Source organism: Leopardus geoffroyi, chromosome C2 (genome assembly GCF_018350155.1).
Source record: "Leopardus geoffroyi isolate Oge1 chromosome C2, O.geoffroyi_Oge1_pat1.0, whole genome shotgun sequence".
NCBI lineage: Eukaryota > Metazoa > Chordata > Mammalia > Carnivora > Felidae > Leopardus > Leopardus geoffroyi.
In genome coordinates, this window is record NC_059333.1 from 96,310,661 (window position 1) to 96,334,164 (window position 23,504).

At 41.6% G+C, this 23,504-nt stretch overlaps 1 protein-coding gene across 1 annotated transcript in view; it reads left to right on the plus strand.

The window, feature by feature from the left end:
* The first annotated feature begins 11,318 nt into the window (after window positions 1–11,318).
* The window catches only part of LRRC31 (leucine rich repeat containing 31), a 28,738-nt gene continuing 16,552 nt past the window's right edge, over window positions 11,319–23,504 (plus strand). The window contains exons 1-3 of the mRNA XM_045503024.1: window positions 11,319–11,724; window positions 19,547–19,693; window positions 21,623–21,790. Of these exons, the coding sequence (XP_045358980.1) occupies window positions 11,532–11,724; window positions 19,547–19,693; window positions 21,623–21,790 (508 nt within the window). The 5' untranslated portion in view covers window positions 11,319–11,531. The remainder of the gene's footprint in view (window positions 11,725–19,546; window positions 19,694–21,622; window positions 21,791–23,504) is intronic.

Below are 23,504 nucleotides of genomic sequence, written 5' to 3' on the forward strand. Positions count from 1 at the left end.
GACTTGGCACAAAGATTTACTCCTATGTTTCCTTCTAAGAGTTTTATAGTTTTTCCTTACATTTTTTTAAAAAATATTTTTTTAAGTAATCTCTACACTTGGTGTGGGGCTCAAACTCATAACCCTGAGATCAAGAATTGCATGCTGTGGGGCGCCTGGGTGGCTCAGTCGGTTAAGTGTCCGACTTCGGCTCAGGTCATGATCTCACGTCCACGAGTTCGAGCCCTGCGTTGGGCTCTGTGCTGACAGTGTAGAGCCTGGAGCATGTTTCAGATTCTGTGTCTCCCTCTCTCTCTCTGACCCTCCCCCATTCATGCTCTGTCTCTCTCTGTCTCAAAAATAAATAAATGTTAAAAAAAAAAAAGAAATAAAAAAAAAAAAGAATTGCATGCTGTACTGACTGAGCCAGCCAGTACATTTTACATTTTAGGTCTTTGGTTTATTGAAGTTAATTTTTGTAATAGTGTGAGATAAGGATCCAATCTCATTCTTTTGCATGTGGATATGGTTGTCCCAGCACTATTTGTTTAAAGAACTTCTCTTTGGGGCGCCTGGGTGGCGCAGTCGGTTAAGCGTCCGACTTCAGCCAGGTCACGATCTCGCGGTCCGTGAGTTCGAGCCCCGCATCAGGCTCTGGGCTGATGGCTCAGAGCCTGGAGCCCGTTTCTGATTCTGTGTCTCCCTCTCTGTCTGCCCCTCCCCCGTTCATGCTCTGTCTCTCTCTGTCCCAAAAATAAATAAACGTTGAAAAAAAAAAATTAAAAAAAAAAATAAAGAACTTCTCTTTCTCCATTTAATGGTCTCAGCACCTTGTTGAAAATTAACTGACCATAATTAGATGGGCCTATTTCTGGACTGTCAATTCTATTCCATTCACTTATATGTCTGTTCTTATGCCAGTACCACAATGTCTTCATTATTGTTACTTTCTAGTAAGTTCTGAATAGGGGAAGTATGAGTCCTCCGACTTTGTTCTTCTTTTTCAAGACTGTTTTGACTATTTGGGGTCCTTTGAGTTTCCATATGAATTTTGGCATCAGCCTATAAATTTCTACAAAGAAGTCAGCTGGGATTCTGACGGTGATTGCATTTCATCCGTGGGTCAATTTGGGGAATACTACCATCTTAACATAGTAGATCCTTTGGTCCATGGAAATGTAACACCTTTCCATTTATTTAGATTTTTTAATTTTTTAATTTTAATTTTAATTAATTTTTTATTCTTTATTTTTGACAAAGAGACAGCGAGACAGAGTGCAAGTGGGGGAGGAACAGAGAGAGGGAGGCACAGAATCCAAAGTGGGATCCAGGCTCTGAGCTGTCAGCATGGAGCCCAAGGTGGGGCTTGAACTCACGAATTGCGAGATCATGACCTGAACCAAAGTCTGACGCTTAACTGACTGAGCCACCCAGGTGCCCCTATTTAGATTTTTTTAATTGCTTCCAACAATGTTTTATAATTTTCAGAATATAAGTTTTATGCTTCTTTTGTTAAATTTGTTCCCAGGTATTTTATTCTTTTAATACTATTATAAATGGAATTTTTCTCTTAATTTCATTTTTGGATTGTTCATTACCAAGTGTATAGAAATTCAACTGATTTTTGTATATTGATCCTAAAACTTTGACAAACTGTTTAATACTAATAGTTTCTAATACTAATAGTTTCTAATTATTGCTGCAGGTTTTTTTTTTTTTAATGTTTCAAGTTTTTATTTAAATTCTGGGTAGTTAACATATAGTGTAGTATTGGTTTCAGGAGTAGAATTCAGTGATTCATCACTTACATAAAACACCGAGTGCTCCTCGCAAGTGCCCTCCTTAATGCCCATCACGCATGTAGCTCATCCCCATACTTACTCCCCCCATCCCCCGCCAACAACGCTCAGTTTGTTTTCTATAGTTAAGAGTTGCTGCAGTTTAAAATTTACTTTCTATTTTACTTATTACTAATTCATGCACAGATTCTGGAAGAGCTTCAAAACTCCCTCCAATATGGCCAGATAAATAAAAAGTCATTCCTGCCCAGTCTTTTTTTTTTTTTTTTTAACTGAAATATTCCTCTTAAAATCCTTTGTTTTTGACCACTAATGGACTAGTTGAGCCTAAACCTGGTGCCCGTCATTCTGGGATTTCCCTTTATAAATATCTTGGGATCTTTTTCCTTTCTCAATCCCAGTTTTTCTTTATCTTTGCTAACTGCCTCATTTTCATGGAGCACAAAATCCATTGGCTTCCTGAGAAAGTATATATGAAAGGGAAATTTTTTTGAGACTTAACTTGTTCGAAAAGCTCTATTCCTTACCTTCCACAAGACAGTTTACTTGGGAATGTAGAATTCTACCTTGAAAATAACTTCCCAGGGTTTTGAAGACACTATTCTATAGTCTTCTAGCTTTTAAAGTTAATGCTAGAAAGTCCAGTGCCAATTTCAGTCCTGATCTTCTTTATGGACCTAAGTTTTTCCTCTATACCAGCTTTTAGGATCTTCTATTTGTCATTGTTTACAAATTTCATGAATAAGTGCTTTGATATTGGTGTTTTCTTCCTCATTCTTTTGATGACTATTTGGGACGCCATTTCAATGTAGAAACTCCTACTTTCCAGTTCTGGGAAATCTTCCTATATAATTCCTTCCCCCCACCCCCCACCCCCCACTTTTTTCCCCTGTCTTTCTGGAGAGAATAAGCTATTACTGATAGTTTCAATTGTAGCTGTTTATTTTTAGTTTTTTCTATAATATAGGAACCATACTCTGTTATACTACAGTTGCTATTTCTTTTTTTCTTTTCAAATTTTTTTAGCACTAATTTTTTTTTGAGAGAGAAGCAGAGCATGAGCAGGGGACAGGCAGAGAGAGGGAGATGCAGAATCCAAAACAGGCTCCGGGCTCTGAGCTGTCAGCACAGAGCCCGACGTGGGGCTTGACCCACGAACTGTGAGATCATGACCTGAGCTGAAGTCGGACCCTTAACCAACTGAGCCACCCAGGAGCCCCTATAGTTGCTATTTCTTTTTAATATGTTTAATAATTTAATATTCAGAATGTCAGAGCACACAACCATTAAATACTTGGTCTCCCTTGAACATATCAGTTATTCTTAGAACCACAGGTAAATATATATTCAGTGATCAACATCAGTTAGTCCTTATGCTGATGTTACTTCAAGTACTTTTGTTGTCTAAAGATCATTCTCTAGATTAAGATTCCCCAGGAAGAGTTCATGGCAACAGTATTTCCTTAGGTCTTAAGTGTTCATTACAGTATGCCTGAAGTTCAGCTTGTTAATTATAGAATCCTTGGCTCATTTTCTTCCTTGAGTATTTTAAATATGTATTCCACTATCTGGGAAAAATAATAAACTATTGTTGAAAAGTCTGCTGACAATCTGATTACTTTCTCTTATATTTGTAAGACTTGGTGTTTTTGCCTTTTCTTTCTTTCTTTCTTTCTTTCTTTCTTTCTTTCTTTCTTTCTTTCTTTCTTTCCTTCTTTTCTTTTCTTTTCTTTCCTTTTCTTTTCTTTCCTTTTCTTTTCTTTCTTTTCTTTCTTTCTTTCTTTCTTTCTAAAGCTCATTTGTTTTACTTGAGTATCTCTTGGTGTTATCTATTCCAGGCAGATTTTCCTAGGTATGCTGTATGCCATTTAAATATGCTAGATCAAGTCTTTAGTTCAGAAATAGTTTTATGAATTAAAGGTTTTAGTATTTTCTTTGGATTTCTTCTTCAGGGAATGCCCTTATACAGATGTCGGTTTGTCTTTGCCTATCATCTATTTATATCTCTCACCTTCTAAATTTTTTTATATTGTAGGACAATTTTTAAATGTCTGAAAATTCTTTTATGCTCCCTCTTTCAAAGGGTAGCATCTAATTTCCCTTACCTTGAGTGTGGGCTGGACTTAGTGACTCACTTCCAATGCATAGAATATGATGGAATTGGTGGTGAGTAACTAGGTCCTCATTGGCATCACAGCTTTCTCCTTGCTGTCACTCATGAATCATGTACACCACAGGGTATACCTTAGGAGAGCAGAGTGGGCCAGGATTGCTTTCCTAGCTCAAAGGCCTTTCTACTGTTATAAAGAGTTAATCAATATTGCCTTGTGCTTGGGGCACCTGGGTGGCTCAGTCCTTTGAGCAACTCTTGATTTTTGCTCCAGTCATGATCCCAGGGTCGTGGGATCTAGCCCCACATAGACCCCTGCATCAGGCTCCACACTGAACATGAAGCCTGCTTAAGATTCTCTCTTTTGCTTGGGTGCCTGAGTGGTTCAGTCAGTTGAGCTACTGACTGGCTCAGGTCATGATCTCACATTTCATGGGTTCAAGCCCCGTTTTGGGCTCTGCGCTGACAGCTCAGAGCCTGGATCCTGCTTTGGATTCTGTATGTCCCTCTCTCTCTGCCCCTCATCCACTCATGCTCTGTCTCCCTCTCTCTCAAAAATAAATAAACATTAAAAAAATAAAATTTTTTTTTAATTAAAAAAAAAAAAGATTCTCTCTCTTGCTCGCTCTGCCCCTCTCCACAACTTGTGTGTACACTCTCTCTCTCTAAAATAAAAAAAATAAAAAATATTAAAAAAAATATATTGCCTTGTGCTTTTTGAAAGTACCTGCCTCCTCCCCCACTCTATCTGGATCTTCTCTTGCCTTTCTCCACAGTGTCTCTGTGCTGCTCCATTTAGCATCTACCCCCATAGATTCTCCTCTGAGAGGGACTTTGTCCTGCAAAGGAGATTCCGTTGGTTACTGCTGAGACTTCATAGGGCCTAGACTGTCCCATACAACCTAACCTTTCCTTTGCCTTCACTCTTAGCACCCCTTTCAGGTTCTGTCACTGCTCTAAAAATAAGCTAAATTAGCTTTCTATGCTGACTGAGGACATTTAAATTTTGGAGTAAGTACTTTGGGCAGTTTTTTTTGTTTGTTTTTTGTTTTTTTAATGAGTTTACTGGTGCTCAGTGCCACCAGAAGACCTTTTGCCTGGTTTCTACTGCCTCCTGCCACTTGCTGATACCATGTGGGTCTTATTGCTGCTCTCCTTGTACTTGGGAATTCGCAGGATACCTTATTACTTTTATAGTAGGTCATTGTTGTGCATTTGTGGTGGTGGTAGCTATTGCTGGAGAATTAGGTAGATTAAAAAATATACCGAGGCGCCTGGGTGGCTCAGTCTGTTAAGTGTATGACTTTGGCTCAGGTCAAGATCTCATGGTTCATGGGTTTGAGCCCTGCATCTGGCTCTGTGGTAACAGCTCAGAGCCTGGAGCCTGCTTCAGATTCTGTGTCTCCTTCTCTCTCTGCCCCACCCCCCCTCATGCTGTCTCTCTCTCTCTCTCTCTCTCTCCCCCTCTCAAAAATAAATAAACATTAAAAAATTTTTAAAAACATAGAGGCTTTTTCAGATAGTAGAAATAATATGTACTCATTGAAAACAATTAGGAAAACACAGATGCAAGGGTACCTGGGTGACTCTGTTGGTTCAGTGTCTGACTTTGGCTCAGGTCATGATCTCTCAGTTCATGAGTTTGAGCCCCACCTCAGGCTGTGCACTAACAGCGTGGAGCCTGCTTGGGGTTCTCTCTCTCACTCTCTTTGCCCCTCCCCTGCTCATTCTCTCCCTCTCTCTCTCAAAAATAAACATTAAATTAAAAAAAAAAATACACCATTTTACTCTTGCACAGAAAGTATCACAGTTTTAATTTTTAGAAGTCTGGATTTTCTCTTTCCTACATCTTCTGGTTCTTGGTTTATGAACCCTACATCAACTCTTAATTCTGTAAGTATAATAGTGATTTTTAAAATAACCTTTTAGGGTGCCTGGGTGGCGCAGTCGGTTAAGCGTCCGACTTCAGCCAGGTCACGATCTCGCGGTTCGTGAGTTCGAGCCCCGCGTCGGGCTCTGGGCCGATGGCTCAGAGCCTGGAGCCTGTTTCTGATTCTGTGTCTCCCTCTCTCTCTGCCCCTCCCCCGATCATGCTCTGTCTCTCTCTGTCCCAAAAATAAATAAACGTTGAAAAAAAAAAAGTTTAAAAAAATAAAATAAAATAAAATAACCTTTTAGGGGCACCTGGGTGGCTCAGTCGGTTAAGTGTCCGACTTTGGCTCAGGTCATGATCTCACAGTTCGTGAGTTCGAGCCCCACGTCGGGCTCTGTGCTGACCGCTCAGAGCCTGGAGCCTGTTTCGGATTCTGTGTCTCCCTCTCTCTCTGACCCTCCCCCGTTCATGCTCTGTCTCTCTCTGTCTCAAAAATAAATAAACATTAAAAAAATAAAATAAATAAAATAATCTTTTATTCTCCCTGCATTGTTCTTATTTTCTTTAAGTTCCCTTTTTGTTATTGTTTCTGAATCTCATTTTCCTGTCAGTCTTCCCTCCACTATCTTGAGATCTTTGGCCCTCCAAACATATATAGAATTAAGGATTCGAGGGGCGCCTGGGTGGCTCAGTCAGTTAAGCGGCCGACTTCAGCTCAGGTCATGATCTCACAGTTCGTGAGTTCGAGCCCCACGTCGGGCTCTGTGCTGACCGCTCAGAGCCTGGAGCCTGTTTCGGATTCTGTGTCTCCCTCTCTCTCTGACCCTCCCCCGTTCATGCTCTGTCTCTCTCTGTCTCAAAAATAAATAAACGTTAAAAAAAAAATAATTAAAAAAAAAAAGAATTAAGCATTCTATCAGGAGCTCTGTTTATATATGTAGGACTTCTCAATCAGTGAGCTTCTTCATTATTGCTTGGCAGAGATTCATGTAGTTGAAGGACCCTCAACAGTCAGCATCACTTTCCCCAGCTTGGTGTACTCCCATATACCTCCATGGGGTGGGGATAGAGGGTGATGGAGCTTAATTGCCAGTGTGTTCTTAGAGGAACTAAAAGAGGAGCAAGGAGGGGTCTCATGGTTCAATATAGAGACAGAGACCTTCCTTAACTTCCCTATCTAATAAGGCACTGAAAACATGACCAGTGTCTCCATGTCTAGATCCTCTATGTTTCAACTTGTCCTAAAAATAAACTTTCCCTCTTTTGCCAGGGTGGGAACGAGGCCATCTCTTGTCTGCCCTGGGGTGAGAAATAAAATTTAATTATTTAACGTCTTACAAATTGAGGTGCCTGGCTAGCTCAGTCAGTAGAGGATGTGACTCTTCATTTCAGGGTTGTGAATTTGAGCCCAATGTTGAGTATAGAGATTGCTTAAAAATAAAATCTTAAAGAAACAACAAAACTTCTTACAGATTTTTAACTACTCACTCTGTTTTGAGCTCCACCCATACTTACCTTTCCTTCAGAGTTGCCTAGGACAATCATTGGTTCACTTATGAAGTCTTTTGGGATTCTGAAATTTTTAACATTTGTTCCCCAACTCTTACAGGCACTTAAATTTAAAGTCAGTTAAATTCTTTCTTATGCTCTCTAGATTCCAAAATTTTGTTGGCATCTACCCAGTTCTCCTTATCCTTAGAGATCTATGAAGTGTTTTTTTAAAAATCCCTTGTTATTTAAATGGAGTTCAAAAGCAGAAACAAATACATGTTTACCTCTGCCATCCTTTTAATAATTCCTTTTCTGCTTAAACTGAGAATAGTTGTATTAATGATAATGCTAGAAATAAATCTATGATAATGTGTTTTCTAGAGAAGTGTTCCGAATTGGGCTGAACTAAGCCCATGCATGCCACGTAATAGTTTTTTTAAAAAATTACCTAGGATTTTTACTTTATATTCATTAAAACCTATTTAGGCATTGATTTTAGAAAATCATATCACACTTGTATATACATAAGGAAAATGAAAGCAGAAATTAAGGTTTTTCTAAAACTTCCTTACATTTAATGTCCTAGTCCTCTGAATTATATATATATATATATATATATATATATATATATATATATATATATGATTCTTAATTGTGTTAAAAAAAAAACCCACATAACATAAAATTTACCATCTTAACCATTTTTTGGAAGATTTTATTTTTTTTTTTTAATTTTTTTTTTTCAACATTTATTTATTTTTGGGACAGAGAGAGACAGAGCATGAACGGGGGAGGGGCAGAGAGAGAGGGAGACACAGAATCGGAAGCAGGCTCCAGGCTCTGAGCCATCAGCCCAGAGCCTGACGCGGGGCTCGAACTCACGGACCGCGAGATCGTGACCTGGCTGAAGTCGGACGCTTAACCGACTGCGCCACCCAGGCGCCCCTGGAAGATTTTATTTTTAAGTAATCTCTACACCCTACATGGGTCCGGAACCCACAGCCCTGAGATCAAGAGTTGCATATTTCGCCAACTGAGCCAGTCAGGTGCCCCCCATCATATTCGTTTTTAAGTGTACAATTCAGTAGTTTTAAATATATTCACACTGTTGTGCATGAACTTTTCCTTCTGTAAAACTGAAACTCTGTAACCATTAAACAACTCCCCATTTTCCTCTTGTCTCTGCCCCTGGCAGCCACCATTCTATTTTCTGTTTCTATGAATTTGACTACTTAGATACCTCACATAAGTGGAACCATTCCATATTTGTCTTTTTGTGACCAGCTTATTTCACTTAGTATAACGTCTTCAAGTTTCATTCATGTTGTAGCATGTGTCAGGACTTCCTTTTTAGTGAAGTAAGTTTTGTGGAGAAAGAAAAACGCATCTCCCTTTAACAAGCAGCGTTGAAAATATGACTCACTCTGAAACGCTGGCTCAAAAATTTTAAATAAGTGGTAAGGCCAAACCTGAGGATGGAAAAAAAAGAAAAGGCATTTCTCACTTCCCCCGAATAAATAACAGCTTGGTTGCAAGAGAAATAACATGTCAAATATGTATTATCCTTGGGGTTTCATGGCAAAAAAAACCTTACCTACTGATAACATAGTAAATATCAAAAGAATAACTACTCAATTAATGTTAAGTTGAATTGAAACGCCAGCCCTTAGTTTCCCCAAAGGGCTCTTAAATAAGCGTGTCTGATCCTGGGAGAAGAGACAAAGCCCAGTGTTTAGCTGCTGCAGTCTGGTTGTTATGTTGTGATCTGCAAATTTCCCAATTCCGGTTCCAGGGTTTGCCTCCACACTGTGAAGCCCGGTGTAGGGGCAAAGGGAAAAAAATGGAAGGTCTGCATAAGCCTGAATTGGCATGGGAACCCAGAGTACTTGTTCAAGTTTGTATATAGAGAGGAATTTCCTGAACCCATTTTGGGGCAAAAAATTATTTTTTTCAGAATGAGCATGGTAACCCACTACTTCCCTGCTGCCTATTGAGAAATGTGCAGATACTTTCTACTTGGCACTCACACATCTGCCTTCCTTATACTTGGTCTTTTTCTAATTCCCTGGCTTCCTCTCTGTTGTTTCCTTCCCTTGCCTTTCTCTCCTTTCTGCCTTGCCGGTTCCCCTACTGAACTTTTGTTTCCTCTTCCATCCCCTTGAGTCCTGCGTCCTGTGTTGTGCCTTGCCTCCCCTGGCCTCCTTCCCATTCTGCCCACTGTGTACTTGTCTGCAGACAACCCAGAGGGGCCTCACAGGCTGGGTGGGGTTTCACTTGGGTAAATTACCACATCCTGGAGCATCATCCAGCAGTGTTTTCTTAAGACTTGGGAATTGAAGTCAGCGCATTTAGTGGGGGGAGAAGTGAAACCATTTAGTGGGATGGCACTCCAGAGAACGGCTCTGTATAAATCAACAAACGGTGACATTGCATGAAAATGACCATGAGGGGAGTCTTAAGTGGGGACCAGAGGAACAGCAAAAGGACAAGGGCCCATAAGGTGATGATGGAATCAGGATGGGACAGCCAGGGCTGCTGGTTGTGGCTGGGTTCATTAGCCAGTGGTCTTTTCCCCCCACCTAACCCACTGAAGCTTGGTCAGTGGTAGGGCAGCATTGGGGCCAACTGTCTGGTTCCATTGCTGTCTGTTCGTGGGTAAACCTGGGCTCCACCCTGTTCTAGTTTGAAAAGAAAATTTAGAAAGAAAAAGATGCTCAATTTTGACTTCTAAAATAATGCTCCAGGTGTATAGAATATTATTACTTCTTCCTGGCTTGGAGGTGGACTCTCCAAGGTCATTTTAGAAGCCCCTCTGCAAAATGTTCCTTGAGTCATTCTTGAACGTACTATTACAGAAAAGACCTATCTTATGGGGGAGAAGCCATGAACATTGTAATTTCAAGAATAGTCATTAGGCCCTGGCCCAAGAATGGGATCTAAATTTTATTAACAAAATCTAAAATTCCATTGACAGGTTGTGTTTTTTTTTTTTGTTTTTTTTTTTTTTTAATTTTATTATTGAGAGACAGTGACAGAGCATGAGCATGGGAGGGGCAGAGAGAGGAGGAGACACAGAATCTGGCAGCCTCCAGGCTCTGAGCTGTCAGCACAGAACCCTACGCAGGGCTTGAACTCACAAACTGCAAGATCATAACCTGAGCTGAAGTTGGATGTTTAACTGACTGAGCCACCCAGGCGCCCCATCCATTAACAGTTTTATCCCCAATTTAAGTATTTAACCCTCCCTTAGAATGAAAGCAAATCTCAGAAGGGGGCAATAGTTCACCCCTTATGAATCTTTAGCCTTAACTCACACTCCTCAGCTCCATTCCCCACATCCTTTGTTCCCGGTGAACCAGAATTCACTGGTGGAGCCAACCAGAGGCTTTTGCAGGCCTTCATGCCTGAAACTTTTGAGCCTGATTTTTCTACTTGGGACCCTTTTCTCTCTCTTGTTTAACTTCCCATTCTTCAAAATCCAGGCAATGTCACTCCCTGTTCAAAGTCTGTTCTGCAAGGCAAGCAAAGCCCAACTGAGCCTTCCCTGCCTACTTACTTAGGTCTGTCTTCCCTGATGGCTCTTACCCCAGTGGACTCTTTGGCTTACAGGCTTATCTTCCCACTAGGTTAAGCCTCCATCAAAGATGTGAGCTGTACCTTGCTCATCATTGAATCTCGCATCTAGAACAGTATCTGACCCAGAGTAGGTTCTGTTTACGGAGTGAGTGAAGTTTTTACTGCCAGTGTGTCTCTAATGCGGGTGGCGGTGCAGGGCTGGAGGGGAAAAAGGGAAGAAGCCAGGAGAAGCAGCATCAGAGGAGGCTGCTGAGAGGAGGCTGGGCTTACCGAAGGCAACCCCCCCTGGGTGATAGTTTTGCAAAGGGCCAGTTTAGAGACATGCTAAATCCTCTTTTACTACTGTTCCTCAGAAGGTAACTATAATTGCTGAAATTTCAAATTATTAACACATTTGATGCATTTGCCAAAGTGGTGTTTAACGACCTGTATTTCACACAATAAAGTAGGGCAAAGTTAAAAACCCAAGTTTGCTTTAGATGTGTATCTGCCACCATCTGTTGGTTCCCGGATCCTGGGTTACATCATTCTTATTTTTACATTAAACATTACCAGTAATAAAAACAAAGGGGGGAAATAAAAGCTCATGTAAGGAAATTCTGATTTCACATGGTCTCGACAGAGTCTTTTGCTTCTCAGTAATTCCAGAAACTGAAAACAACAGGAAGATGTCTTATTGAGAAAGACCACTTTCAACTTGACCATGAGTCAAAGAAGGAAGAAAAATTCCTCAGATGGAGAAACCAAACCCCGGACTTCGTTTGTCAACAAATTCTTCAGGAGCTCAAAACTCAGGCCCACCAAAGCTGAAAGCAGAAAAAAGAGCAATGATCTTGAAGCTGCTGATTTCCAACCCAGCGATGACGCACAGAAAACAGAAAACATCTTAGATACTGGTAAACTGACTGCTGTTATTTCTCTATTTTTTAGAATAATGTTTCCCCCTAAAGACATCATATGGGTTAAACTAAACCTAATATGAGTCTCTATTCTAAGCATTTACTATGTTACTTAAATGCTTTAAATACTTCAAGAATTTTACTTTTAAATTATTAGCATTTAAATTACATGTAACACTACAGGAAGGTATAGAGAAAATACCTTGTTTCCTTTCCTTTTGATACAGTATTTTGTTCATATACATGCATTTATGGTCAGCCAGCCAGTCAATAAACATTGATCGAGTACCTACTGTATGTCAGCCATTATTGTGTTAGAAATGCAGCCACATAACACAGGACCTTATGTACACAAGGAACCAGATGCAGACATAATTTCAGCGTGATAAATGATACAAAGAAACAAAAGCAGGCTAAGGAGACTAAGAATGATGGATGGGGTACTACTTTAGATGGGGTTGCAGGGAAGGAGTCTCTGATTTGGTGGCACCTGAGCAGAGGTCTGAATAAAGTAAGCCAAGTAGAGTGAATGAATAAAGCCAGTCACGTAGATGCCTGTGGGAATAGCTTCCCAGGCAAAGGCAGCTATAAATGTGAAGGTCCAGGGTGGGACTGAGCCTGGAGTACTTGAGAGTGAGCCCAAGGTCAGGGGTGCTGAAGCAGGATGAGAGGAGAGAGGACAAAAGTAATAGGACAGTCACAGAGGAGGTAGCTGGGGGCCAGAATGGGCATCTTTTGCAGTTATAATAATAGCTTGCAAATCCCTCTTGAGCTTACACGGAGCTGTGGTCCTACTTCTGAAACATATTTTTATACTGCTCAATCCCCACGTTGCTACATGATGTTTATATGCCTAATTTTAACAGCTGCATGATATTCCATCCTGTGCCTGTCAGTGAATATTTTTGTCTTTCCGTCTTGCCTCTTCCATACGTCATTGTATTTCAGCCTTGTTTTTTAGTACAAATTCTTAGAACAGAGATTACAAATTCAAGGGTTATGAAAATAAATATTGCCCAATCTTTCCTTAAAGCTAGGTGTCATGTACAATGCCATTAATATATTGTCTATTAGAGGGGCGCCTGGGTGGCTCAGTCAGTTGAGCGACTGACTTTGGCTCAGGTCATGATCTCACGGTTTGTGAGTTTGAGCCCCTTGTTGGGCTCTGTGCTGACAGCTCAGAACCTGGAGCCTGCTTCTGATTCTGTGTCTCCCTCTCTCTCTGCCCCTCCCCCACTCATGCTCTGTCTCAGAAATAAACAAACATTAAAAAAATTAATATATATATATGTATAATCTATATATATATATGTATAATCTATTAGATTAAATGTATTTTTAAGCATTTTAATCTTTTAATGCAAACATACCCAAAAGTAGAGAGAATAGTATAAGGACCCCCCATGATCACTTCCCTCTAACAATTATCAACCCATGGCCAATCTTGTTTCATTTATACCTACCCTCATTTCTGTCAGATTATTTGCAACAAATACCAAAAATAATATCATTTGAGCTAACTCGGTTGGTTGAGCATCCAACTTTAGATTATGGCCCAGGTCATGATCCCAGGGTTGTGGTATCAAGTCCCGTGTTGGGCTCCCCACTGACCATGGAGCCTGCTTAAGATTCTCTTTCTCTCTCTCTCTGCCCCTCTAACCTGCTCATGCTTCTCTCTCTCTCTCTCTCTCTCTCTCTCTCTCTCTCTCTCTCAAAAAAAAAAATATATAATTTTATTTGAAAGTAGATTAAGTATATTTTAAGTATTTTTTAGAAATAGGAAGTTAAAGTCTACTTAAAAAGAAAGACAACCTCTATCAGGAAATTGTTGATATTTGTTCTAAAGTATGAGTTGAAGTTTTAGGAACATAGTTAATGAATACCTATAACCATGATTAAATTAATAGTGCAAGGCCAGGCAGCTGGTTTTCCCCACTGGCCAACACTGGCCACTCAAGCCATGCATGGCTTGTCCATTTCCACGTCTCCCCAAATTCAGTGGTACCTGGAGTCATGTTAATTCTGCCCCCAAAATGACTCTTGGATCTGGTTCCTCCTCTCCATTGCTATTCTGGCTTTCATCGTTTTTTGGTTTTTGTTCTTTGTTTTTTTGCCTAGACCACTGAAACAGCTTCCTAACTGGTTTCTCTGCTTCTATTCTTGCTCTCTTGCCAACCTGTACTCCATAGTGCCACTGGGTCCTCTTCCTAAATCACAGATATGATATCTTTCAGCTGCTTAAAATCCTTCACTGAGTCTTTCTTGCCTTGAAGAGAATGTCCACAATCCCAAACATGGTCTTCAAGGTGTTTGTGATCAGATGGATCTCTCTTCACGACCCCTGCCTTCCCCCAACCTCATGTTCACCCTCTACTCCTGACATTCAGACTTCCTTGCAGTTTCCTGAGCTGGCCACATTCTTGCAAAGGGGTTCCCTGTGCCTACAAAGACCTTCCCTTGTGTCACCATCCTCCTGCACCCCTCCCCCCATTTGTCCTTCCCTCATGTCCACCCACCTGACTGACTCTCACTCACCCTTAAGGTGCATTCACACACCCCTTTCTCTTGAAAGATTGCCATGTGACCTGCCCATGGGAGCTGAGGTGCTTACTGTCACTATCGTGTGCTTATGTACCCTCTGCCTGCCCCCACCATTGCACTTCTCCTCTGTTTTGTGAGCATGGACTTCCTGGCGGCCTGTTTTTTTTTTTTTTTTTAATGTTTATTTATTTATTTAGAGAGAGCAAGCAAGCAGAGGAGATGCAGAGAGAGAGAGAGAGAGAGAGAGAGAGAGAGAGAGAGAATCCCAAGCAGGTTCCACGCTGTCAGCACCGAGCCCAATGTGGGACTTAAACCCACGAACTGTGCAATCATGACCTGAGCTGAAACCAAAAGTCAGACGCTTAACCAAGTGAGTCATCCACGTGCCCCTGCCTTTTCCATTGGACACGTAGCTCATGGAAAACAGGAACTTGTTATCTTGGTTCCCTGCACAGCAACACCCACGTTACAAACCTACAAACATTATTATGTTTTATGAAACCACTGGGATTCGTGGTTGTTTATGACCAAGAAACCAACCCTGGAAGATAGAAGTTGGGAAAGAACTTAATGTGAAGGTACTGCTTAGCTCACAGAATCACGTGGAGAAGCAGGGGCTTGTCTCAGCGGTAAAGCAGTCACGAAAAGGTCCCGAATCACTCCATAGAACTGTTCACGTGTCACAACTTTGTGCTCTCCATAGGGCACCAGTCACCACAACTCAGCCAACTGGTAGCAGCTCTGACTCAACTGCCTTATATCTTGAGCTGTGACAGAAGCTATCCTTTGAAGAAAGGGTTTTATGTATTAAAAAAAATGAAATATATGGTTTGTAAGTTCACGTCCATGGATCTCATAAATTAGTACTCATATTTATACTGAGGCATTCGATTAAAATCTATCATGTTGATTTGTTTTGGTCATTAAGGAGCTTTAAAGCTAATATTCACTCATTCATTCATTCATTCATTCATTCAATTATTTGTTCATTCAACAAATATTTGTAACATACCTCTCACGTAAAAGGCCCTGCAGAGTCCCATCTCCCTGGGAAGCCCTAGGAAATGTAAGTCACCATGCTCCTGAGAAATGAACAAGGCAGAAATTAGAGTTTCTGTTTTACAGATGAATCACCCAAAGCTCAGAGAAGCCAAATTACTTGCTCACCTGCAGGACCCACAGTTTGAACCAAGTCTTCCACTTCTGCGGTCTTAGACTTGCCCATCAGATCAACCGTTACAGAATGCCCAAGCAGGATGTGGTCTGAGAAGAGAGTCCTGAATCTGTCTGCGGGTGACCTTTGAGAAACAATTTGTTTGAATAGGTGAATGTGGTCACCAGAACATAGAGGTTGATGGGTAAATGTGGTGAAGTGAGACCAGCAAGTACAAACCACCTTTTCCAAACATTTGACAGTAAAGGAAATGATTGACAGAATAGTGGCTTGAGAAGAAAAAGGTTTGGGAAGGCTGGAACTTGAGCATGATCGTAGGTCGATCCTATGGGGATAAAGTCTTAAAAACAAAAGAGAAAGCATAAGGTATCATGCAGAGAAATATTTTAACACAAAAATTTATTTACGTATTAAAAATTTTTAATGTTCATTTATTTTTGAGAGTGAGGGTGAGAGAGAACATGAGCCAGGGAGGAGTGGAGAGAGAGGGAGACACAGAATCTGAAGCAGGCTCCAGGCTCTGAACTGTCAGCACAGAGCCAGACACGGGGCTCTAACCCACGAACTATGAGATCATGACCTGAGCAGAAGTCACGCTTAACTGTCTGAGCCACCCAGATACCCCCTAACCCAAAAATTTAAACACATACACACATATAATGGGTTCTGGAGCAGTCTGTTCTAGGTTCACATTCTGACTCTGCTACTTACAGTCTCTCTGTGTCTCAGGTTCTAAATCTGTGAAACAGTGTGATTGAGACTCTTTGAATTAAGCTTAACAAAATGTCCTGGACTCACTGCATGCAAGAGTTAGTCCCTCCCCATCCCCCCATCCCTAACTCGCTTCTGCTCCACTCAAAATTCGGGTTGCCACATAAAATACATGCAATATTTGGGGCATACTTTTACTAAGCCATGATTCCTTGTTTACTTGAAGTCTAAATTTAATTGGACAGGCTGTTTTTGTTTTCCTAAATCTGGCAACCATACCCAAAATAAAATACATTGTATGCAATGCACCCTGATAGAAATGGAAGGCCTGTGTAAAGAGATAAAATTGTGGATGGTGCTGCCTCCTACTGGGAGAATGTGGCAACATCAACCATCCCTACACAGACCACACCCTATAGGTGTTTGCTTAAAAATAGCAATCTACACATTCAATGCAATCCCAATCAAAGTTGCCCTGACATTCTTCTCAAAGCTAGAACAAACAATCCTAAAATTTGTATGTAACCACAAAAGACCCCAAATAGCCAAAGTAATATTGAAGAAGAAAACCAAAGCAGGAGACATCATAATCCCAGACTTTAGCCTCTATTACAAAGCTGTAATCATCAAGACAGTATGGTATTGGCACAAAAACAGACATATAGACCCAGAATGGAATAGAATAGAGAGCCCAGAATTGGACCTACAAATGTATGGCCAACTAATTTTGACAAAGCAGGAAAGAGTATCCAATGGAAAAAATACAGTCTCTTTAGCAAACTGGGAGAACTGGACAGCAACATGCAGAAGAATGAAGAAGGCCACTTTATTTCACCATACACACACACACACAAAAAAAACCCTCGAAATGGATAAAAGACCTAAATGTGAGACAGGAAACCATCAAAACCCTAGAGGAGAAAGCAGGCAACAACTTCTTTGACCTCAGCCACAGCAATTTCTTACTCAACACATCTCCAAAGGCAAGGGAATTAAAAGCAAAAATAAACTTTTGGGACCTCATCAAGATAAAAAGCTTCTGTACTGCAAAGGGAACAATCAACAAAACTAAAAGGCAACCGATGGAATGGGAAAAGATATTTGCAAATGACATATGAGATAAAGGACTAGTATCCAAAATCTATAAAGAACTTACCAAACTCAACACCTGAAAAATAAATAATCCAGTGAAGAAATGGGCAGAAGACAAGAATAGACACTTTGCCAAAGAAGACATCCAGATGGCTAACAGACACATGAAAAGATTCTCAACATCACTCATCATTAGGTAAATACAGATCAAAGCCACACTGAGATATCACCTCACACCGGTCAGAGTGGCTAAAATTAACAACTTAGGCAACAACAGATGTTGGCGAGGATGTGGAGAAACAGGAACCCTCTTGCACTGTTGGTGGGAATGCAAACTGGTGCAGCCACTTGGAAAACAGTGTGGAGGTTCCTCAAAATATTAAAAATGGAAGTATCCTATGACCCAGCAATAACACTACTAGGAATTTACCCAAGGGATACAGGAGTGCTGATTCATAGGGGAACATGTACCCCAATGTTTACAGCAGCGCTTTCAACAATAGCCAAATTATGGAAAGAGCTCAAATGTCCATCAACTGATGAATGGATAAAGAAGATGTGGTTTATATATACAATAGAATATTACTTGGCAATGAGAAAGAATGAAATCCTGCCATTTGCAGCAAGGTGGATGGAACTGGATGGTATTATGCTGAGTGAAGTAAGTCAGTCAGAGAAGGACAGATATCATATATTTTCACTCATGTGGATCTTGAGAAACTTAACAGAAGGCCATGGGGGAAGGGAAGAGGAAAAAATAGTTACAAACAGAGAGGGAGGGAGGCAAACCATAAGAGACTCTTAAACACAGAGAACAAACTGAGGGTTGATGGGAGTGGGGGGAGGAGGAGAGGGGAGGGCACCTGTTGGGATGAGCACTGGGTGTTGTATGTAAGCGATGAACCACAGGAATCTACCCCAAAAACCAAGAGCACACTTTACACACTGTATGTTAGCCAATTTGACAATAAATTATGATAGAAAAAATAGCAAGCTGCCAGACACACTGTGGAGAGGTAGCGTTCTTATTACTCTCCTAATATTTAAATCTAAATTGATTACTACTGAAGTCCTACCATTAATTTTCACTGGTACCAATATAGTATTTCTTTTTAGCTATGTGGTTTTTCTACTTTGTCAGGGTTAGTAGAATATTACTGCACATTTAGAACTTACACTTTTGTATTGGATTCCAGTAAACTTTTTTTTATATGTTTTAAATTGTACATTTTCATTTTTAAAACCTCTAAAAAGTCTCTGTCAGTGACCTTTTTTGCATATTCATTTTTTCTTCCAAAAGGATGATGTATTTTATACGTGTCTCAAATGCTGGCACATGGGGTAGGTGCTGCACTCGTACATAATAGGTATTCAATAAATGGAAAGCTTTTAGGGGCGTCCGGGTGACTCAGTCGGTTGAGCGTCTGACTTCGGCTCAGGTCATGATCTCATGGTTCGTAGGCCTGAGCCCCGTGTCAGGCTCTGTGCTGACAGCTCAGAGCCTGGAGCCTGCCTCGGATTCTGTCTCCCTCTGTCTCTGCCCCTCCCCCGTTCACGCTCTCTCTCAGAAATAAACATTAAAAAAAATGAAAAAGTAAGGCTTTTATTATTTTAGTGTTATCACGTTAGTACTGTGTTAGTACAGAGGAACTTGGTGAGGGTGCCATGTAAGTAGTCTCTAGTGACAAGAAGGACAAATCAGTCTTCCTGAAAGTGTCCTGTGGCAGGAGTTGAGAAAAGCTCTCCCAGGCACCACTGTCTCTGCATCTGTCAATGGAATGGTCTATGAAATGAGTAGCAAGTGTTTGAGTCGCTCTCTGTAGCCAGCTGAAGCCCATTGGCAGTGATTGCAACGCTTTGCCTTTGTTTGGCAAATTTGGCAATTTGTTTGGTCAAATTACCTGTGTTCCCCACCATGAGCATTCACCGGAGACATCTGTGCGTCTCTCAGCCGTGCTCGGCTTCAACCCTGTGCTAACAAGTTTACTACTCAGTCCAGGGAGAACAACACTGTCTACGAGAGGAGAAACCTAGGTCAGGCCAGGAAAGAACAGCCACCGAGTTAGGTCCTCAGGCTCCTTTGTAAGAAAAGGGTCATGGGAGTGATCACTGTCCAGCACCCGGAGGCAGGACAGCAGTTAAGTTCTGTCCCCTGGTAAATGTTTCCTCTTCTGGGTTGAGGTTTCTCCAAGGACCAGCTCAGGGTTGTTGTTAGCCTGTTTACTTGTCTTATTGCGATCACCGTGCATCTTTAACACTATCTGCATTAACAGCAAGTTCTTCTTTCTCCTGATAATGTAGCTAATAAGCCTCTCACTTCAGAAATGGAGTTGGGATCCAGGAGGGAGAAAAACGAGCAATTCCTGCAGAAGCTGGGCAGAAAGGCTGTCAACAAGTGTCTGGATCTGAATAACTGCGGATTAACGACCGAGGACGTGAGGGAAGTGGGTCTGTATGCAGCTGACTTGGCACAGAGGGACTCAGGGCCTTTGAGGGGAGATGAGCAGGCAAAACACACCCATCACTCACCTGACCACCCGAGGGCTGCAGGGTGGCCCCACCCAACTCAGGAAGAGCAGCAGCACCACTATTTAAAACAACAACAACAAAAGACAAGTTAATTAATCCTTCCTCAAGCTACAAAGATTTGAGCCAAGTTTAGGAAGAAGGTTCATTTGTCTGTTTTTCCTGAGTAATTTTACTTCCCTACCGATTGCTTCTTCTTCCCTGAAAAACATTTGTTTTGCATACGATCTAAACTCGTGTGGCTCATCTGTAGAGCCAAGCCCCGCTGGGCATGTAAAAGGGTGTTGTCATCTGTGGGATGAGAGTGTAACCATCATGTGTCACACGTAAGCAGGAGTCCGGTCGTGAAGACCCCACCCCTCACACAACCACTGCCACCTTATCTTTTCTCTTTCTCCCAGATGCCTTGAGTCAAGTCTTTCATCAAATTAGATGTGTCTACCAACACAGAGGTGTCAAAACAACTGAATTTTGAGTGAGGGGTCCTTGACTATTTTAATTAAAACGCATGCCATTATATTTTGGACAACTCTCTTTAAATGTTTTTTTTTTTTAAGTTTATTTTTGAGAGAGAGAGAGAGAGAGAGAGAGAGAGAGAGAGAGAGAGACTGAGTGGGGGAGGGGTAGAGAGAGAGGGAGACACAAAATCCAAAGCAGGCTCAAGCTGTCAGTACAGAGTTTGACACAGGGCTCGAGCCCACGAATCGAAAGATCATGACCTGAGCTGAATTCGGCCGCTCAACCAACTGAGCTACCCAGGTTCTCCTTTGGACAGCTCTCTTAAGAGAGAACCCTGACTGCACCTGTGTTTCCAGATGGCTGTGTGTCAGAGTCACTAGCCGAGCTGGTGCAAACACAGGCAATTGAGTTCAGCACAAACCCGCTGACTTGAAATCTCTGAGCGCGGGCCCCAGCAATCCTGCTTTTAATTGTTTTTCCTTCTTAATGTGTTCAATTGACTTATGCTTTATAAAGCATACGAATTCTGGTGAACAAGTTGAAAGGGCTCAACTGCTTTGAAAGCTAGTAACAAACAAAAGGCAAAAACAAATTTCACTCCTAAGCATGGCCTCAGAGTTTTGGAAGGTCTGGAGTTGCTGTGCCTGTAGCTATAAGACCTCAGCTTGCTGCTTCTGATGGCTGCCCCTTAACCTTCAAGACATATTTAAAAACAAACAAAGATGCTTTACTTCCTCTCGGCTGGCGTTTCCAGTCTCCAGTCTCCAGTCTCCACTCTCGGGTGGGTCTTGTCGCTTCGGGAGATAAAGATGGCCTTTGAGAATGTTTTTCACAGGCAGTAACTTCACTTTTAATGAAAGATACTCAGAGAAGATTCTGGTCAGGCTTTGTGGTTATCTAAATCTCCACAAGTCGGTCCATTTAAATATAATGGGAGTTTCAGAAGGTTGTGATACCCAGGCAATGATGATCACAAAGAAAGGGTAACTAGTACCCTCAATCTCAGCAACCCTGGCCAACAGTGCAGTCCTCTGCTTTCAGCCTGAGGATCCACTAGGATGAAGGGGTGAGGGACGTCAGGGTGCTCTGCAAAAATGGAAAGGACTAGTGTACATATTACAGTGACAATGCTAGTAACAGTAGAATTACCGTTTCTACTACAATAAAGGAGTTGTATGAAATCTGAAGATACCACTGCATTTTTGGCAGAAATAGAAAATGCCCTAGGAAATGCAGTCTGTCCCGATGGCATGGCTGAGGGAGCCGTGCTTTGCTGAAAGTCAACATGTCCACCCCTCCCTCTTCTCTTAGAGTGCAATAGGCACTGGGTCCCATGTACTACCAATTACACATTGCACGTGCAAATCTGTCTTTTCTCTTGTTCCCTTCCAGTTGCTTTGCTGCCTCTTCTCCCAGACTTGGAAAAACTGGATATTTCCTGGAATGATCTTATAGGTGGAACCCTCCATTCAGTCACCCAGCAAATGCATCTCGTCAGCAAGTTAAAAATCCTGAGGCTGGGAAGTTGCAGACTTACCACTGATGATGTTCGAGCACTGGGTATGATGAATGCCTCACTGCTAGCAGCTCTGAAGCATCAAGGGCAAACTATCTGGGTCACAGCCCCTCCGGGGCTCATGGATGAGAGCACAAGGACGATGAAATGCCACGCTGGGCACTTGTATAACTTCTGAAAAGCTAAGTAGCCTGTACCTAGCATTGTGCTAAGCCCCAGGATAGAGAAAAGAAAAAGGTTGGTCAGGTATCTGCTCTCATGGAATTTAAATGGAGATAATTGTCAAATTTGCTTACTCACTGTTACTCACCTGTAAAATTGAGGTAGATAATAAGTTATTTTCCAATTCGAAAACAACCTCTTCTATTTTTCCACTCCCCTTTAAAAAAATTGACCAAAGCAAGATTTTAAAACTAAAAGCAATGGTTTCAATAGAACTAGAACCTCAAGTTAGTTAATTACTGAACATAGAATAACATAGAACGTAGGATACAATTTGTCATGTTACCCAACCCTTTACTAAAATGCTTGCTGGTTTCAGCTGCCATTAACATTTTTAAAAATTCTCTTGGTCTGGAGTTTCTTGTTTCAATGGCATATTTTGATCATTTACATCTCTGCAAAGATTTCTGTAGAGACAACACAGTTCATGTCAAATGTCTTCTCTCTGCCCTCTGTGGAAGATTGAGGTCAGTTGATGCCCCTGGCCTACCCTTCCTGTAGTTGAGGAGAAACACCATCCATCTGAGAGCAGGCCAGGTCCTAGTGCAAATCCTACCCCAACTTCTAACTAGCTTTGGGACCATGGACAAATGATTTAACCTTCCTGAGCCTCAGCTTTCTTATCTCTGGAATGGAGTTCATATCCACCTCAGAGAACGATTGTGAGGATTAACTAATTTCTTTAAAGCATTTACTACATGCCCAGCATGTGCTCAATAATGGATAGTCCCTCCTTCTGCTCTTCCCTCATCCAAAACTAACTTTCAGTGATTTTAAGTAATCAATTTAGCAGCTGGTTATTGTGTAACAGAGTTGCAAATTCAACTCACTGCCACTCAGGCACAAAAAGAAAATGTTGTTTATTTTCTATGATGAGTCTAATCTTTGTTATGATCTTCCAGCCTTAAGAAGCCAGGGAATGGAATTTCTGCCCTGGGACTCACTCCGAACTTGCCAGGTTCAAGAGAGAGTCTGCATCTTTGTTGCTGTGATGTTTTATGCCTTGCTCCCTTTCCCAGACTCCTCTCTGGAAGGGCTTTTGCATCTTCTCCCATCAGAAGGGGTCTTCCTTAGCCTTGATGGCAGATGGGGTACCTGGAGAATAGATGGTTGACTGATGAGAGACCATAAATCAGGCGTTCCATCATTGCTACACTGGTTACAGTTGCTTAGTGCAGGATGATAGATGCGTGGCTCTCCAGTACCACGTGCACTGCAGACATGGTTAATCAGTCATGCGCTCTCTCTCTCTCTCTCTCTCTCTCTCTCTGATCCTGGGGAATGCTTCAGGGTGATGCCACCCCAGAAAAGCCACCCCAGCTGACTGGCGATAACACACAAAATGATTCCTGTGCTGGGAGAACATGCATTTTAACACAAGGCTCCTGCACTCCTGAAACCTCACTCCATACAGTGAATAACCAATGGTAGAAGTCCAAGCCCAGTAGTGGACAGTGGAGGAGAGGCTTCCGGACACAAGGGACTTTCCAGCACTCTTAATTGTTTGGTGTCGAGACTGACTCTGTATGCTGAGAA